The following is a 17,771-nucleotide window of genomic DNA, read 5'->3' as shown; positions in this document are numbered from 1 at the left end:
GAGGACGGGGCACAGAGAGGCTCAGAACTCGCCCCAGGTCACACAGCAGGGTGCTCCGGGGACCGCGCTGGCCCGACGCACCTGCTTCACATGAAAACCGGGACACGGGACCTGCCCCGTGGTTCTCGGAGACCCCGACACTTTCGTGCCCCCTGGAGACTTGGGTGCACTTTTGGGCATCTCCCAGGGTCCAGCTGAAGTAGGTGCGAATTCCAGTGAGTTAACCCTTCACTGAGACAAAGCCGTGGTCAGTGCTGTCGTGGGCGTGACGGCCACAGAGCACCTGTGATGGTGGCGGGACAGCGGTTCAGGCCCATAAGGCAGCTGCTGAGTCCCCAGAACGGCGCTGGGGACTGTCCTTTTCTCTCTCTCTTGTTTTGTTCTGTTTTGTTTTGTATTTTTAGGGCCGCTCCTGCGGCATATGGAGGTTCCCAGGCTCGGGGTGTGATGGCAGCCAAAGCTGCCGGCCTTCGCCAGAGCCACAGCAATGCCAGATCCGAGCCACATCTGCCACCTACACCACAGCCCCTGGCAAGGCTGGATCCTTAACCCACTGAGCGAGGCCAGGGATCAAACCTACATCCTCATGGATCCTCTTCGGGTTTGTTCACCTCTGAGCCACGACGGGAACTCATGTTTTTCTTCTTTTTTGCCCGTTTCGCAGCACATGGAATTCCCTGGGCCAGGGATCATATCCAAGCCGCAGTTGCAAGGTACACCTAAGCCACAGCTGTGGCAATACCAGATCCTTAACCCCCTGTGCCAGGCCAGGCATCGAACCTGCCTCACAGCACTCCCGAGATGCCTTCAACCCTTGTGCCACAGCGGGAACTCAGGCTTGTCCCACTGACAAGGGAGAGGAGGTCTCACCTCCAGGGCCACCGAGAACCACCTGGAGTCAGACAAAGCCCCGGCTGGAGCCCACCACCCGCAGCCGCTCTGGGGGGCCCCGCTCGCAGGAACCAGCCGTGGTCACAGACACCCCAAATGCCCATCACCAATAGAGCAGATGGGTAAACTGTGCCAGAGTCAAGCCACCACATCCCCGGTGGCAGTGAAAATGCACAGGCCCCCACCATCAGCCTTGTCGGGAGCAGCTCGGCTGTGGAGGGACGGATGCCTGGCCCGGCAGGCCAGCCACCTCTGTGTCACCTGTGCAGACCAGGTCCTCCTGAGCCCTTGCCCCAGAGCCAGGCGCCCTCCTCCTGCTGGTCCGCGGGGACGTGGCGGAACTGCATTCATTTCCGACCCCCAGCTCCTGGAAGACCTTGGCGCTCCAGGCTGGAGGCGGCTGAGCCCGAGGGAGGCTGCAGGGTTGCTCTTGGGCGCGAGGAGCCCAGGGGAGGGGCCGAAGGGGTGGCGCTGGCCCTGGGGCGAGTTTGCTTCCTGCTGTCCGCGTGTCCGCTGGGCCCCGGCAGGGGGTCCCTGGCCTCCCCCACCTGCTGACAGAGGAGCTTCCCCACGGGGCGGAGGCCGAGGGCTGGCACTCGGCGGTGCCGACGGCGGCTGCGCGAGGTGCCAGTGGGGCGGCCGGCGCCGCTTGGGGCGGACGTACTCGGCCAGTCGGGTCTCCTGAGGGCCCGGCGGGGACGCCGCCACCGGAGGCCGCTACCAAGGGGCCGGCTCTGGCTCCGGGCGAGGCGCAGGCTCCCGGGAGGTGATAGGCAGCCGGGGGTCGGGGGGATGCAGGGCTCCTCCGATGCGCTCGTCCGAGCTCTGCATTCGGGCCCTTGACGAAAAGGGAAACCTCTGAAGCTTCTCCCACGAGGAACCACCTTCCTTAGCCCGCTGGCAGCTGCGGTTTGGATGGTTTGGATCTGTGTCCTGGGCGGTGGCGGCAGCGCGGGCGGCGTGCCAGGGCTGCGGGCAGGGACACGCGCATGTCTGCGCACACGGGAGCTTCTCGCTGAGCGCACGCGAGCGTGTTGACTGCATTCCGCCCCTCGACGGTTCACTGTCGGGTTCGTTTTCCACGTCTCTCGGGTGCTTGCTGTGAGCAAAGCGGCGTCAGCCACGGGGGGAGATCGGCCCCTCATGCACCCCCCCCCCCCCGTCCCCACAGGCGCCCTGAGGGGGGCCGGTCCGTGTCCGACCCGTGCGGAGCAGGCCTGGCCGCTGTCACCGTCTAAACCGCTGCTGGTAGAGAGGCGGGTGTGCGGGGCCCGTCCACTCGGGCTCCTTGACAGACAGCTGGCCCTCGGACAGCTGGGGTTCGTCCACGCGGGATTCACGGTCGGCACCCCCCTCCCCAAGGTTCCCGAACGCCGGACACGAAACGCGCGGAAGGGCCTGCCTGGCTCCGGGTCAGCTCCGATGCGCACGGAGGAAGCGGAAAATGCTGGGGTTACGGCACGACAGGAAAGAGCCACTTATGACCCTTTCTGAGCTGTTTTCTGAGAGGTCACCCACCCCGGGAAATGCGCACGGAAAGCTTCGGAAGTCGGGTCATAAGTCTCAGGTGATTTAATCGTCGGTGTGCGGGGTTTTCCTCAGCAGGTTCTTAGATTCATTGGGAGAACCTGAGCTGGGCAGGCAGCGGTTGAACTCGTTCGTAATTAGCCCCCAAATTTCCCAGCTGGTTTTAAATTCAAGAACTTGACATAGAATTTAACTTCTGGTTTTTTGTTAGGTCTTGTTTTGCTTTTTGCTTTTGAGGGCCACGCCTGCAGCATATGGAAGTTCCCAGGCTAGGGCTCGAATCTGAGCTACAGCTGCCAGCCTCCACCACAGCCACAGCCACAGCCACAGCCACAGCCACAGCCACAGCCACGCGGGATCCAGGCCGCGTCTGGGACCTACCCCACAGCGCACGGCAACGCCGGATCCTTAACCTACTGAGCGAGGCCAGGGATCCGTCTCACAACCTCCTGGATCCTAGTCGGGTTCCTTAACTGCTGAGTCACAAAGGGAACTCCCGTAATTAAACTGCTTAATGACTTATTCCTGTCTTGTCCTTGGTCAGGTGCTTTTTATAAAGGTACAAAGTTTGATTTCTTGATGTCTCTGCCACAGTTAGCAGCAGACCCGGTTTCCTGCAGTAAGTTTTATAACCTTCATGAAGATTAAACTCTCACCTTTGGGGTCTTAAGTGATGAAGCTTGGCAAAAGGTAGATGAGCTTTTGTCTGTTAACAAAAGCAGGGTCGTTGACTTTAAAATTACAGTCAAGGCGGAGGCGTTCCCGTCGTGGCGCAGTGGTAACGAACCCAGCTAGTCTCCATGAGGACGCGGGTTCCATCCCTGGCCTCGCTCCGTGGGTTAAGGATCTGGCATTGCCGTGAGCTGTGGTGTAGGTCGCAGCTGCAGCTCTGATTAGACCCCTAGCCTGGAAACCTCCATGTGCCACAGGTACAGCCTTAAAAAAAAAAAAGATACTAAAAAATTATAGTCAAGAAGTGTCAGTAATAGAATTAACAACCTTGGAACATTAGGTGAAATTTACATCCTGGTATCTTGGGAACACACTTGAGAAATACAGGATTGGTCAATTTAAAAAACAAGGTTTTGTGTGTGTGTGTGTGTGTGTGTGTGTGTGTGTGTGTGTGTGTGTGTGTGTGTGTTTGCCATTTCTTGGGCCCCTCCCACAGCATATGGAGGTTCCCAGGCTAGGGGGCGAATCGGAGCTGCAGCCGCCGGCCTACGCCAGAGCCACAGCAACGCGGGATCCGAGCCGCGTCTGCGACCTACACCCCAGCTCAGGGCAACGCCGGGTCGTTAACCCACTGAGCAAGGCCAGGGATCGAACCCGCCACCTCGTGGTTCCTAGTCGCATTCGTTCACCACTGCGCCACGACGGGAACTCCAATTTAAAAAACAAGCTACTGGCATTTTCCAGTAGCTGCTCACTTTCTTGTAAACATCTCAAAATTCATTACTTTTTTTGGCGATAGGGCAGAGACGGGGAATGCGACACAGGGGCAGGGAGAGGGGAGCCAGGCAAATTCACGACATCGCCAAGTGCATGTCCACGGAAGGTAGGTTCTGTGTTGTGTGGTGCCAGCGGCCAGGGCGGAGGCGGGCTTGCTCCTCACACGGGGTCGGGGCCTGTGCCCGAGACCCTGGCCGCGAGGGCAGACCAGGTGGCCAGCATGACCGCAAGGCCCTCGTTCCCGGCAGACGTGGACGCTGGGGTGGGAAGGGACAGAGAAATGCGTGGCTGCCCCCCACCCCGACCCCGCCACCTCAGGAGGCCCCCAGAGACAGTGAACTTGCATCCGAAGCCACTGAGACACTGAAAAGGGGTTTTAGGCCCCTCCACTGTCTGGGGAGGACGAGCTGGGCGGAGGGATGCAGGGCCTCAGGGCCTCAGCCTCTTCCCCGGAGCCCTTGGTCCTGCAGCAGAGGAGAAAGATGAGGCCAGATCCTTTTATTTTAACCCCGCCACCGCTGGCCTGCGCACCCGCCCGTTCCCTGGACCCGAGTGGCAGTGCGGGCTCTCCGGCTGAGAGCGGGCCTGGTCCGAGGTGAGCGGCCCTGAGGGCTGCTGTGCCCGGACCTCCCGCCCGCCCCCCAGCCCGGCTGTGAGTCCTCAGACGCTGCCCGGGGGCAGGTGCCTCGGGGAGGGAGGAACAGCCCCTGAGGGGCAGGAGCCCAGAAGCCTCCCAGGCCCTCCCCCCGCCCCCCACCCGGGTTTCCTGCAGGGGATCCATCTGTCCGAGTTCACGTGGGGCCGCGGGTCCGTGTGCTCACGAGACGCTGCCTCCCGGAGGGGAGACGCTGCCTGTAGAAGTAACGCAGCTGACTCCGGGGCTGCTTCCCCAGCCTCTGCCCTCGGCCGGGCGAGCTCCCGGCAGGACGTCTCAGCAAAGAGCCTCGCTCTCCTCGCGGCCTGGCTGAGGGTCAGAGCTGACCGCGCCGTGCCAACTATGCCGCAGAACCACGTCGGGGCTCGGCCGCTGCCCCACCATCCCCCTCTTTCCTCAGAAAGGTACCCTTGTGTCTTTGCTGCACGATGAAAAACAAATCTTTGTAGGGCTTTTCGGGGTTTCAGAATCGAGGACCAGAGGGTTGTGGGCCTGTCCCCTCATCGTAATGACCTGGGGTGGGCGGTCCCGTCGTGGCGCAGCGGAAACGAATCTGACCGGGAACCACGAGGTTGTGGGTTTGATCCCTGGCCTGGCTGTGAGCTGTGGTGTGGGTCGCAGACGCGGCTTGGATCCTGCGTTGCTTGGCTGTGGTGTAGGCCAGTGGCTGCAGCGCCGATTCGATCCCTCGCCTGGGAACCTCTGTATGCCTCGGGTGCGGCCCTGAAAAGAGAAACGAAGAAGCAAAAAGACTTGCGGGCGGAGGAAGGGAACGTCTTTCAAGTCGCTGTTTATAGCACCTGCCGGCCATGGAAGGGTCCATGGGGCTGGTCAGGGCAGGGGGGACGCCCGGCTGGGCTCGGACACGGCGGGCGGGAGGGAAGGCCCTGTGCCCCGTGCCCCCCCGTGTGCACCTTCAGGGCCACGCGCCTTCATCTCCATCTGTTCCGGAGGCAGGAACCGCCCGTGGGCCCCGCCCCGACCAGACACGTCACCGCCCTCAGCTTTCGTATGGGGTTAGGGGTCCCAGCAGTGGCTTTCTTCCTTCAGTCTGTGGACACGCCGTGTGCACCGTGGAGACAGGCTTGGGACAGACCCTCCGTGACGCGGCGGCAGCTGGGGCGGGAACGGGCTCAGCGGTCAACACAGCCCGTGGCCCGTGTGCGCGCCGTCTCGTCTCGAGGCTTTCACACCTCGCGGCTCTCCTACCGGACGGACGCCTCCCTCCACGAGGCCTCAAGTAGGAGGGAGGGAGCGGGTGTGTGAACGGGCCTGTGTCGGCAGCGGTGTGAGCTCTCACGACTTCATTCGAGGCTGCGGGAGGCGGGCTGTCGAGGGCGTGGACTGAAAGGTGCGCGTGTCACAGGAGGTGAGCTCACACCCCGCGGCCGAGGGGCGTCCCGACCACTCGCACCTGCCGCTCGGACACAGTGGCCTTGGCCTGAGCGTGGCCTTCAGGGAGGACGCCTCTTACAGCTCTGTTCTCGCCTCACCGCCCGCCCAGGGAGCGGGAGCGGGGGCGGGGGCCTGGGCGGCCTGGTCACCGTGGGCCTTGCCGCCAGCCCTGTGCCATCTGCTGGCCGCAGCCCAGGGGCAGCCGTCTAGGCCGTCACGGGCGGTGCCCCCGCCTGGTCCAAAGAGCAGCTCCGGTGGCCACGGTGCATCTTCTTCAGGAGCCGCTGGAGTTTACCGGGGAAGCTTCTGTTGATGTAGCGGTAGAGAAGGGGCAGGGTGGAGCTGCTGCAGAAGGCCAGGAGCCTGGACAGGTCCCTGGCCAAGAGCAGCACCCCCAGATGCTGCCCGTCCACAGGCTTCCCCCTGGCGGCCAGGACCGTGCGCCCCAGGAGCGTCAGGTAGTGAGGCGTCCAGAGCCCAAACTGCGTGCACACGGTGGCCACCAGGAGCCTGTGCGCCGCGGGGTCCAGCCCGCCCGCATCCTGGTCGAGTGGCGTGGCCTGCTTCCGGACCCGTGCGATGAGCACGAGCGCGTAGAGCGCAGCCAGGGCGGGCACCAGGTAGCCGATGAGCACCAGGATGGCGTCGGCAGCCTGGGCGTCCTGCATCCGGGAGCACTCGGCCACCCTGGCTGCCACGTGGCTGCAGATGTAGGAGAGCAGCGAGGAGAAGCTGGCGAGCAGGGCGCCGCCCCAGACGAAGCCGCACACGTGCCGCGTGTTGTAGACGCTGGACATGTAGGAGCGGGGCAGGGCCCGCTCGATGTAGCAGTCCAGGCCGAGCAGCGCCGTGGAGTACAGGGCCACCAGCGCCGACACGTTGAACAGCACGAGCAGCGTGACGCGGACCTCGCTGCCCAGGTCCCACACGGCCCAGCCGGAGGCGCCGGGGCCCAGCAGGTGCGCGGGCGCCAGGGCGCCGAGGACCAGGCCGGCCACAGCCATGTTGGCGAAGTAGACGTCGGGCATGGTCATGCCAGCCGGGTCGTGCAGGTTGACCAGCAGCAGCAGGGCGTTGTAGCCGAGGCCCAGCGGGACGCCGACCAGCAGGTAGAGCAGGGACAGGGCCGGCAGGGCTCGCTGGGCGTGCTGGCACAGGAGCTGGTCCTCGCCGCCGCTGCCGTTGAGCGGGCCGCAGCTCCACATGGCGGGCTGTGGGGAGAGCAGCGGTGAGCCTGGCGGGAGCCCCCCACCGCCCCACCCGCCGTGTCCTGGACGCCCCCACCGGCCTGCCCTCCGCTGCTCCTGGGGGAGGCCCGTGCCCGGCCAGCGCCACCTTCTTGACTGAAAGCAAGTTAAAGAGACGCTGCCCCCGGGGCCGCTGGCACCCCAGACAGGGCGGCGCCTGCCCCGCTCTCGGCCTGTACCCCACCTGCTGTCACGGCAGTGATGGGGCCAAGGTGGGAAAGGCCCATGGAGGACCCCGGGGTAGCCCCTCTGTGAACGGCAGCCTTTCTGCCAGCGAGGCGGCCGCCGCCCAGCTGGGCGCATCCCTGTTTCCCGCTTCATCCATCGGAACCTGCCACTCCCCTGCCCCCCGCGCCCCCATGCCTGATGCCCAGAAACCTGCCGCCTCCTGCTGCCTCCCACCGCCTCAGCAGCCTCACAAGTGGACCTGTGTGGTCCCCACGGGTTCCGTGAGCCTGGGCACCAGCACCCAGGGTCAGTGGCGTTGGCCCTGGCATGTCCCGTGCTCCCTCCCAGCCTGGCAGATGAAGAGGGGTCCTGGCACATGGCTGGACTTCTAGTGCGGGACCGGGCGTTGGCAGGGGGACCACTGTAGAGGAAGGACCCGACGGTCCGCTCAGACCGTTCTGACCCGGCCAGACCGCCAGCTCCGCGAGGAGAGAAACAGCATCCCCAGATCTGGGGACACGTGAGGACTCACCCTGCTGTTGGCTGCCTGGTCCCCACCCCGCGGAAGAGCCTGTGCTGGGAGCAGGCGCGGGATGTGTGGCACCCCAGCGGCGAGGCCGTGAGGGCCAATGCTCGGGCCGACGCGGTGGGCAGGAGGGACGCTGGGTGTGGGGGTGTCGGCCTGCTGCCCACGTGCTGGCCCCGTCACCTTCTGCGGGAGCATCTGGCCCACCTCAGGGACACAGGGCCTTTGCTCCAGCGCCCCAGGCTGGGGGCTGGGGAAGGCGGGTGCTCCAGGCAGAGGAGCAGCGCCCTGCCCACGGGTTCAATGCCAGTCCCCCCCCGCCCCCCTCGCAGCTCCTGCCCATTGCGAGCCTAAGCTTTGAAGGTGGCTGGAGAGCTGCTCCACCAGAGTGGCCTTTCAGTGCCATGACCAGCCTGTAGCCAAGTCCCCCTCTGCCCAGCCTTACCCAGCTCACAGGGCCTCCAAGGGCTCCTGGGGTCTGCCCGGAACATCCCCCCCACGGTCACTCCCACGCCACCCCCCTCGCAGGGGCGGAACTGCAGCCTGACTCCCCACCTCACTTGGTCCCCTCCCCCATGCTGTGTGCGCAGGTGTAGGGGGGCACCGCCTGTGTCTGCCCCGGGGCCTCACGCCAACCCTCCTCCCAGGGCAGATGGAGCGGCCCCTCCCATTTACAGCCTCTGGGGCTGTGAGTCTGTGTCTGGGGGCCCCCATGTGGGTGGGTGGTCCCCTGCTGCCCTGCCCTCCTGGATGGCTCTATCCCGAGGGCAGGTGCAGCCAGGAGGAAACCTTTGGAAACCGAGGGGCAGGAGGCCAGCCCCCTGCTGGGTCAGCGTCGCGCGTGGAGGGCACCCCCAGCTCCATGGGCCACGGCCCAGGAGGGCAGAGCTGCCATGAGGGGCCCCTGCCCCAGCCAAAGAATGGCCTGATTCCTGGGAGACGGTCACGTGGAGCCAATCCGGCCAGAGTCCCCTCCAAGGGCTCAGGTGCGTGGCGCCGGCTCGCCCACCCAGTGCAGGATCTTAGAGTAAAAACCCGCCTGAGCTGTTTGCCGGCAGCTCGTAGACACCGAACTTTTGAAACTTTCCCCCATAAGCTACAAGCAGCTCTGGGTGCACCTGTCACAGGTCAGCCACGAGGGCGGTTCTGATCTCGAATACTCGTCACAGGCTGCACGGTGCCGGCATTCATTTGCTCCCGGTCCCTCTAAACATGACACTTGGCACGCCTGTCCCTTCGTTTCTCCAGGTGGCAGGTCCTGGAGCAGGGACACCTGTGAGGGTGCTGCCTCATCAGGCGGACGCAAGTGCCTGGCGTTTTCTAAAGTGGGCAGCACCCATCACCCGTGTGAGGACGAGGCTGAGCGGGAGGAGGAAGGAAGCAGACGGGAGCTGCCGCCGTCACAGGGCTGTGTCACCAGGACGCGCGCAGGCCGCCTGGCTCGAAACCAGCACAGCGTCCTCTCCAGCCTGGTGCTGGGGGGCCACCTTGCAGGCAGCACAGTGACCCAGAGCACTGGTCATGTCGGGAAGTGTCCGCCTGCCCCAGTGACAAGGCAGCTGGTCACCGTCGTCACAGCCTGGTGTCCCAGGGGGTGTTGGCGGGGGTGGCCGTCCTGCCCTGTGCGGGTCCCCTCCCTGCTCCTGCAGGAAGGCCCTCCCTGCCGCCCCACACCTGTGACCCGTGCCAGGCCCCCTGCAGGCCAGCCCTCCTGGCACAGCGCCTGGTCCTGCCTCCTCCCCTGCGGTCGCCGGCTTCCCTTCCTGCTCTGGTCTCGAGAGTGTCAGAATCGGGAACAGGCCCCCCCCCAGCCTGTCTGGGGAGAGGGCCTGAGAACAATGGCTTGGCTCCCACCGTCCGCACAGGGTTGGGCCGGGCTGTCTTTCCAGTCACCCAGCTCTCTGCTCACTTCCTTCCCGAGAAGGAGGAACTTGGGCGGCAGGCAGTGTGCAGACCAGGATTCCAGGAAGGGCCCTCTCCGCAGCCCTGCCCCGAGGCAGTCCACGAGGGCCGGCCCTGCTCCAGTGCCTCGGGGGCCGCCTTGGTGGTGCTGGACGCTCCACCGCCCACGGTTCTCTAACGAAAGCTGCCACATTCTCCCCAAGTGGCAGGATCACTCCACTTTCTGGCACCCCCCATCACCTGCTGCCGCCCCTCAGTTCAAGGGCTCAGGATCAGCTAGGACCCCAGTGTCCTCCTGTCCAGACACCCTGCCCCTGGGACCCTCCTGACAACCCCCGGTCAGGACAGTCCCCCGCCACTGCGCTGCCCGCCGGGCTCCTCTCCATTCCTCTTCCTTGCCCCCACCCTGACCGGCTGCCCGGCCACTGCTCTGCCTCCCGTCTCCGCCAGGCAGACCTCCAGACGCACACTGGCTGGTTTGGCGACCCCCCCCCCCACGCTTTTCCCAGCCTCCGAAACCACCCCGTTTCCTTCGGTGCAGTGCCCACGCCGGGCCTCTCCCCAGACCCTTCATCAGATGAGACGTCAGGAGGGCCCCAACCGCCTGTCCCGCCTCTCCCAGAGGACCACCCCAGGGTCCCTGGGTGGGCTCCGGCTCCGTCCAGCCCGGCCGTGCCACTTCCGAGGGGTCCTGGTTCTGGCCCGCCCCTCCCCCTTCTGGTCAGGGCCCTCGTTCCTCCCAGGGCAGCTTTTAGGAGCCAGAGCCCTGTGCTGCCCCCCTCCCTCCACACGGCCCACTCCTCGCTCTCGGGAGCCTGGCCTGTGGTTGCTTCTGTCTTGCAGCAGGTGCGCGCGTGTCCTGTGGACCCAAGACTGCTTGGTCCACAAGCAGGGGCATGCCTGGCACGTGCGGGCGTGCTGCCACTGGGTTCACAGTGATGCCGGCAGCAGGGCAGTTGAGACCCTGGGTGTTGGCGGGGGCGGGGGGGCTGTGGGAGGCCCACGCGCCAGGAGGCTGGCTCTGCAGGCCGGGCACTGGCCCTTGGCCCAGGTTGTCTGAGACGGTTCGGTCATAACTCTGTCCCGCTTTTCCCGTGAGAGCGTTCATTCCTGCTCGGAAACTGACTTGCAGCCCGCTCTTTCTAGCGGCTTCGATCACACCCGGGAAGCAGCAGCCCTCACAAGCTGCGCTGCCCGCTCCCCCGCTCTCCCGCCTGGTCCTGGCAAGGCTCTGGTGGAGCGTGTGTTCGGCCGGGCTTGTTGGAGGAGGCGGGGAGGGCGTTACGGCGCCGGGGAGGGTCCTTGGAGGGCGGAGGAGGGCAGCCTGCGGGAGGGCTGTGCGGCAGCTCCAGCCCGGGTGCAGAGGGCCCTGCGGGGCGGAGCTGAGCGGAGAGCAGCGCCCCGGGGAGGGGCGGGCGGGGGGCGCTCGGCGGACTTGGAACCTCGCCCCTGACACTGAGGCATCTGCTCCTGGCCTCCCTCGCTCCAGCACGTCACGGAGAGGCCGCCTCGAGAGAGGCTGGAGCTCTGTGGTCACGCTTCATCGCGGAAACTTCAGAGGGCCGGGCAGTCGGGCAGGTCGCGATGCACCAGCTGGCCCGCGGGGGCTGGGAGGGGCGCTGCGTCGCGCGTGACGGGGCCGAGCCCTCCCTGCCCACTTGTGCTGGGGGGGCCCCGGGGCCGAGGGAAGCCTTTGAGGGAACAGGTCGCGGGCACCACTTCTGCAGCACAGAGGCTCCCTTCTCTAGAGGGAAGCCAGGCTGAGGCTCCAAGGCCAGAGGTTCACGGTCAGAAGAGCTGGCGTCCACTTGCGGCACTTGGCTGCGTCGCTGCCATCGGCCTCCGCGAGCTGGTGGGGTGACCTGTGGCTGGCCCCTCAGGAGGACGTGGAAGGGGTGAGACCGGTCAGCGCTTGTGGGTGTCCGAGGGAGGGGCCGGGGAGGTGACAGTGTGGGAGGCCCAAGGGACAGAGCCTTGTAGGATCCCGTCCCGCCGCCATCCAGGTTTCTGAGGCCTTGGCTGTTTCCGGAGTCTTCTCCTAGACCCTCGGCGGGGAGACATCACTCAGCACAAGTACTTCTGTGCACGAGAGCTGTCTTCTTCTGCTCCCTCTGGCTGCAGGGCTTGTCTCCAGCAGAGAGGTTCTCCAGGATTTGCCTGTTTCTCGCCCTGGGAGGCTCAGCCGCCCCCCCCCCCCCCCGGCTACACTGTGAGCCCCTCCAGGGGGCTGCTGGGTGGGAAGCTCCCTGGTGGGGCTGTCCCCTCACCACGTGGCACTGAAGAGCTGTCTGCTCCAGGCTCAGGCCGGGAGACGCTGCAGGCACCAAGAGGGGACCAAGGCTGTGGGACCCGAGGTGGGCTGTGGCAGGACAAGGTGGGGCGGCCGAGCCCCACCCCCTGGGGCCCCGCTCCTTGCTGGCTCCTTGCTCTGCTCTGGGCCCTGAGCAGGTGCTTCCCCTTGGGCACCCAGGAGGCCCGCGTCGGACGCCCCGAGGGTCCCAGGCTTAGAGAGCGGGCCCCGGGGCGTGGCCAAGCCATAGGAAAGATGGGCTGAGAGGCCACGCCTCTGCCCAGAGGTCCAGAAGCCCTGACACCAGGGTCCTGACAACCGGCTGGGGCTGGGGGGTCGCCAGCAGGCCAGGCAGCCGAGTGGAATGGACCGCGACAAGTGTGCTGAGAGCCCGTCCTATTCAGTGGTCGTGTGTTGAGGAAGCAGCTTGGACACATCCGCAGGAGGGACCGAGGCCGCTTGGTGGGAGCCCCGGCCTGTGGGCTGCGGGGAGGAGTGACTCTGCATGGCTGCCTGGCTGCAGCGAGGCCGGCAGCCTACTCCCTCCGTCCCCCACCCCAGTTCAGGAAAATCCCCCCCAGGCCGTCGAGCGGGCACATCCTGGCGGGGCGGGGGTTGGGAGGGGCAGGCGTGGGGGGGAGCGGGGCTGCGCCTCCTTCCCCGTCTCCACTGCTCAGGAGGCCGCCGTGCCAGCTTCCCCGCAGGGCTGCTGTCCACTGAGGTCACAGGCCACGTGTGCGCTCCCCCGGGGAGAGGTGCTGCCGGGCAGCTCACCTCTGGGGTCTCCATGCCGCCCAGACAGCAAACAGGCTCTGTGGCTGCACTTGGCTGAGCTGGGGTCCCAGCCCTGCAGGCCCATCCCTGGTCATGACAGATGGCCCGAGGCCCCTCTCACGCATGGCCGGCCAGGAGCACACCCCCGGGTCTTTCCTCCTAGGCTTTTTTAAAAAGAGCCCAGAGTTGTATAAATGAACTCTTCAAAAGTGCAGGTCTGTAGGCAGCTAACAAAGCTTTTGCGAAAATCCAGGGCTGAGGTACGTGGTCATCTCCAAGGCAACAGGAGGCCAGCAGCAGGTCAGAGCAGCAGTCGGGCAGGGAGCGGGGACCCGCGCTGGGCTGCCGTGGTGTGGCCGGCAGCCGTGATGGTCAGGGGCTCCTGTGTGAGCGTGCGTGCACGAGCGTGGGCGTGTACACACACGGAGCCAGCGAAATGCGCACCAGCAGCCACCCCTCCACGGTCACTGGCCTTGCTCCATTGCACCCTCTGGTTCCCACCGAAGGGGCCACTCGGTCCTTGCTTTCTGCCCGCAGCCTGGCCGGCCGGGTCTGGAGCAAAGGCTGCGTGAGCGGGGGTCGGAGGCCCCACCCCAAGGGAGCAGCAGAGCCCCCGGTGCCGAGGGAGAGCAGACAGGGCGGCCGGGGTGGTGCGCCGTGGTGGGCAGACAGCTGGGCCCAGCTGACTGTCCGGAGACCGGCTGTGCACAGGGCCTGGCCTGCAGCTCACTGTTCTGGAGTCATTGAGATGCTTTGAAAAGGACTCCTGAATGTTTATTTCCTTTTGAATTAACGGGCAGAGGCTCTAACTACAGTGACCGTCCAGCTGGTAGAAGCCAGAGCTCGGAAGGGCTGCTGTTGGATGGGTTTTGAGCGTGGAGCGCCCACGCAGGCTGATTCCTATCACAGACGCCGTGCCTTCCTGGGCTGAGGCGAGGGGCGTCGGTACAGAGATGGCTTGTTTTGAGTTCTGCATCTTCCGCTTTCTACGGTTCTGACTCACAGGGCAGTGAGTGAACTGGGCAGCTTGGCTCAGACGCATAAACGAGGCTGCCTCTGGTTTTCCATGGAAGAGAGTGGGCATGTCTGCTGGCACCGGGCCCCAGGCCTCCTCTCCCCCGAGGCTGATGGGGCGTGTGCTCTAGGGTAGCGCCCTAGCTCCTGCCTCGTGGGCTCCCTGACCAGCGGGGTTTGAGGCCAGTGCTCCTTGCGGGTACCCCTGACCGGAGGGACCGAGACAGACCCCCTCAGAAGTTCAAGGGCCAGACTGAGAAGAGCTCAGGTCTCCACTCCAGACCCGGCGCCCAGCCCAGCTTTCACGGGTGAGCTCTCACCTGCGGGCGGTGCTCACAGCCACCCATCTTTTCCCGCCTCTGGTTCTTTCCAGGGGAGGAACCAGCGGTTGTTTTTACTCATTGCATCTGCTCTAACGGGAACCCTTGCTTCCTCCGCTGGAATGAAAACCGGGAACCTCCCGGGTGCCCTCCGCCCTCCTGTCCGCATGTATGAGAGGAAGGGGGACGCAGGGTGGACGTGCTGGGGACACAGAGGACCCCTGGCCCATTTCACCCTGTCCCTCTGCTGCTCGAGAGGTGGCCTTCGCAAGGAGCCACTCTGCTCTGATGCCTGGGTGGTATTTTGGGGCCCTAGGCCCGTGAGACCCTGTGGACAGATGCAGCCTGGGGCAGCCCAGTTATGCAAGAGGCTTTAGCCTTAGAGAGTTGAGGAGCCAGCAGTCATCAAAGGGAAATGGCTCGATGGGAGGTTTCAGGAGGAAGCAGCACAGTTCTGTCACATGCACTAGGACGACTGCTCGGCCGCCAAGACTTGGCTCTGGTGCACAGCCGGGGCCTGAAAGGCTGGGCAGCACGTTGCTTCTCTAAATGGCATCCTAGGGCCTGGGGGTGGGTGCCCTCCTCTCCCTGCCCCAGAAAGCAGCCGGGCCCCTTCCCACCTGTCATCACCGCACATCTCCCAGCAGGAGAACAGCTGTACCCTGTTCTACATTCTACCCGAAAACCCCCAACACTCGCATCAGGTGGATATATGTGTCCTGCTGCCACCATCCACCTGCCAGGAGCTTCTGAGCCGCAGGGACCCCAAGCCAGGGTGAAACGACTCAGAGTGTTTCCACCACCACCCCCACCCCCCGCCAGGAGGCAGGAAGGCAGTGGCCCCTGGGGGGTGCCCAGCCTCAGCGTCCTGTCTGCAACGTAGGAGAGCGTGCTCTCACCAGCCAGAAGCTGTGCTTTCGAAAAGCCTTTTCCCTCTAGAGGCCTTCATTTAGGAAGACAGGAGAGGTTCAGGCTTGGAGAGCTGGACCCTCGAGAGGGTCCTCGGCTCTGCAGCGGGCCAGGGAGAGTGTCACCAGGCCCAAGGCAGGCACAGTTCAGTTCATATGGAAGTTCCCAGGCTAGGGGTCCAATCGGAGCGACAGCTGCCGCCCTACAGCACACTGGGTCCAAACTGCATCTGCGACCTACACCACAGCTCATGGCAACGCCGGATCCTTAACCCACGGATCGAGGCCAGGGATCGAACCTGCAACCTCATGGTTCCTAGTCGGATTCGTTTCTGCTGCGCCACGATGGGAACTCCAGAGGCAGAGTTCCTAATGGTGGCTGGAGAGGGCCTGGTTAAGGATGTTCGAGGGTCCGGTCCCCACGGTGGGGGAGCAGCCTGGGAGCAGGGTCAGGATCGCCTCACTCAGACTCTGGCGCGAGCGAGCCGCTTGCCACCGCTACGGAGCCCAGCCTCTGCTAGACGCCGAGGGGCGGGGAGGGGGGCTCCTGCGGCGCAGATAAGCAGCTGCTTGTGTCCAGGTGGCCGGGAGCTGCCGGGTGCCCGGCCAGCGCGGAAGGGCCATCAGAGGACAGGCGCTGCTCAGGACAGTCACACACAGCCTCACCCTCCTCCACACTCGCTGCCCTGCTGGACTCCCACACTGGCACCACAGCCCAGCCAGAGACCAGCTCCCAGGCGTCTCGGACCTGGTGTTGGCTTTCCTGCTGTGGGCAGGCTTAGGGGGCACTGCCCTCTTAGGCTTTCCAGGGGACTTTATATTTTTATCCCGTGTCTGAGACCGTTAAGGACACTTGCTGCCACCGTTTCGATGGCCTTCCAGAACTTACTCCAATTTTGTAATCGAAGAAGGAGTCCAAAGTTATTGCCGCGGTGCCCGGGGAAGGCAGTCAGCCCCGCGGAGCGGAGCGGGGGAGGAACCGGACAGGGGAATGACCGCGGGGCAACGGCCCGGCCTGGGCTCCGCACGGCCACAGGGCAGCCGCGGACGGGGGACAGCGCCCCCCACCGCGGGGGGCACCGCGCCAGGGCGGGGCTGCTCCCCGAGGGCCGAAGCCTCCCCCCCCCCACGCCGCCGCCCCGCGCGCCCGACCGCCCCACCCCGCCTTCGGCGCCCACTCACCGGCTCGCAGGGCCGCGCGGTCGCCGCGGGGCGCACGGCGGCGGGGCTGGGGAGGCTCTGGGCGCGCACGCCGCGCGGGCCTGTGTCCACACGTGACCGCGCCCGGCGCGCCCCGCCCCCGGCCCCGCCCCGCCCCCGGCCCGCCGGGCGCCGCGCTGGCCCGGGGCCCGCGTGGGGGCCGAGGGGCCGGCCGCGGTCCGCGCGGGGCCGGCGCGCTGAGTCCCAACGCGCCCTAATCGGCGGCGCCCAGACGCCCCCGCCCCGCCCTCGAGGGCTGTCCGCGCACCTGCTCCTGCCCGGATTCACGCCTTCCTTCCTGCCTTGAGGAATTTCTTTGTAAACAACCGGCCGCAGGAAAGCGTTTAAAGAGACAGCGGTGGCTCGCAGCCGAAGTAATCCTGAAGCTGCTGTTACAATGAAATGTCGGGAAAGTAGCAAGAAGGAGGCCGTCTCCTCACCTAGGACGCTCGACTCCTAGCAGCCTGCCTGTCCGGGAGCCGGTCCCAAGAACACGTCTTTCTGAAAGTCCTAGTTAGCGGAGGTGTGCTGTGTGACCAGGGCTTGAATGGAGCAGCGATGACGAGAATAGCAGCGGAGGTTGGTCCTGGGCCTTGTGGCCCTGCCGGCTGGGCCCCCTGTGCAGGACACGACAGCTTCCTGACCCCCCGTCGGAGCGAGTCCTCTGGGGGACCTGAATCGCTGCGGCGGAAGGGCAGGGCCAGATCTCATCCTTGTCCAGTCCCTTGTAGGCCCCCTTGGCCTCGTTGTTACTGTGACTTGTCCCCCACCTCCATGTGGGGTCTGTGTGGCAGTGGGTGTCCAATGATGGGGCAAGGGCAGTCCCGTCCGCCGGCACCGACCCCCGACAGTGAGGGGCGCGTGCTCTGCGCCCACTTCTGCCCTGGGTCCTCAGGGCAGCTCTTGGAGGTACCCACCCCATGTTTCACCAAACCTGCGGCTCTGTTACTTCCACGTGCGCATCAGCTCGCTACCAGCCACCAAAGCAGCCTTGACCCTGTCCATTTAAGAAGCATGTTCATTTCGCTGTTAAAGGAAACATACCTTACCCGTCAATGAGATCCAACAAATAATCTCGTTTTAAATTGTACTGAGGCTCGGAAGGTTTAAGCAGCTTGTCCAGGGTCCCAGGCAGAGCAGGAGCAGGGCTCGCCCCCAGGGGTCTCTTCCAGATCAGGGCTTGGGCCTTAGGGTCAGCCTAGCAACCTGCCCAAGGCATGTCTTTGCTTGTGAAAGGCCTTGGACCCCAGACTTCCTGGTCGGAGTCCCTGGGATGCCAGGCTCAAGGAGGGCTGCCCGTGGGGTGCCCTGTGCCTGGTCGTCACTGTGACAACACAGTGACGGTGGAGCCCCTCAGCCCTCCGCCACCCGACGGCCTCGTCTACAGAGAAAGGTTGCCCCTGGCAAGCAGGTGCTTGGTGGGGGGGGCATCTTCGGGGCGGCCCCACCCCCCGGCCGAGGCCAGCAGTGGGGATGGAAACAGGCTCTGCGGGGCTCCAGCTCTG

The 17,771-nt window shown here is 65.2% G+C and overlaps 3 protein-coding genes across 4 annotated transcripts in view; 2 read left to right on the top strand and 1 right to left on the bottom strand.

Moving 5' to 3' along the window:
- C3H7orf50 (chromosome 3 C7orf50 homolog) overlaps window positions 1–17,771 on the top strand; it is a 94,670-nt gene that overhangs the window by 46,276 nt on the left and 30,623 nt on the right. The window lies entirely within an intron of this gene.
- Window positions 3,385–16,727, bottom strand: GPR146 (G protein-coupled receptor 146). 2 transcript variants are annotated; one of them, XM_021085947.1, is made up of 2 exons: window positions 16,249–16,368; window positions 3,385–7,128 (listed from the first exon to the last, which is right to left on the bottom strand). In XM_021085947.1, the coding sequence occupies exon 2, from the start codon at window positions 7,120–7,122 to the stop codon at window positions 6,124–6,126; it is 999 nt and encodes a 332-aa protein (XP_020941606.1). In that variant the 5' UTR covers window positions 7,123–7,128; window positions 16,249–16,368; the 3' UTR covers window positions 3,385–6,123. The 2 variants fall into 2 exon arrangements, with proteins under 2 accessions (XP_020941606.1, XP_020941608.1); XM_021085949.1 differs by lacking the exon at window positions 16,249–16,368 and adding an exon at window positions 16,707–16,727 and having other exon boundaries at window positions 4,351–7,128.
- Window positions 3,894–11,650, top strand: LOC110259829. The gene is made up of 2 exons (XM_021085946.1): window positions 3,894–3,973; window positions 9,107–11,650. Exons 1-2 carry the CDS (start codon window positions 3,904–3,906, stop codon window positions 10,087–10,089), a joined length of 1,053 nt encoding a protein of 350 aa, XP_020941605.1. The 5' UTR covers window positions 3,894–3,903; the 3' UTR covers window positions 10,090–11,650.

This window comes from Sus scrofa, chromosome 3 (assembly GCF_000003025.6).
Source record: "Sus scrofa isolate TJ Tabasco breed Duroc chromosome 3, Sscrofa11.1, whole genome shotgun sequence".
NCBI classification, from domain to species: Eukaryota; Metazoa; Chordata; class Mammalia; order Artiodactyla; family Suidae; genus Sus; species Sus scrofa.
This window is presented reverse-complemented; position numbering and strand designations above follow the sequence as displayed.

What these genes read in the sequence shown, in the direction of transcription:
- LOC110259829 (XM_021085946.1), top strand. Translation starts at nt 3,904, where the DNA reads ATGCGACACAGGGGCAGGGAGAGGGGAGCCAGGCAAATTCACGACATC. An exon ending in CAAGTGCATGTCCACGGAAG is followed by an intron (nt 3,974 to 9,106) that starts GTAGGTTCTGTG and finishes TCGTTTCTCCAG; the next exon opens with GTGGCAGGTCCTGGAGCAGG.
- GPR146 (XM_021085949.1), bottom strand. Translation starts at nt 7,122, where the DNA reads ATGTGGAGCTGCGGCCCGCTCAACGGCAGCGGCGGCGAGGACCAGCTC.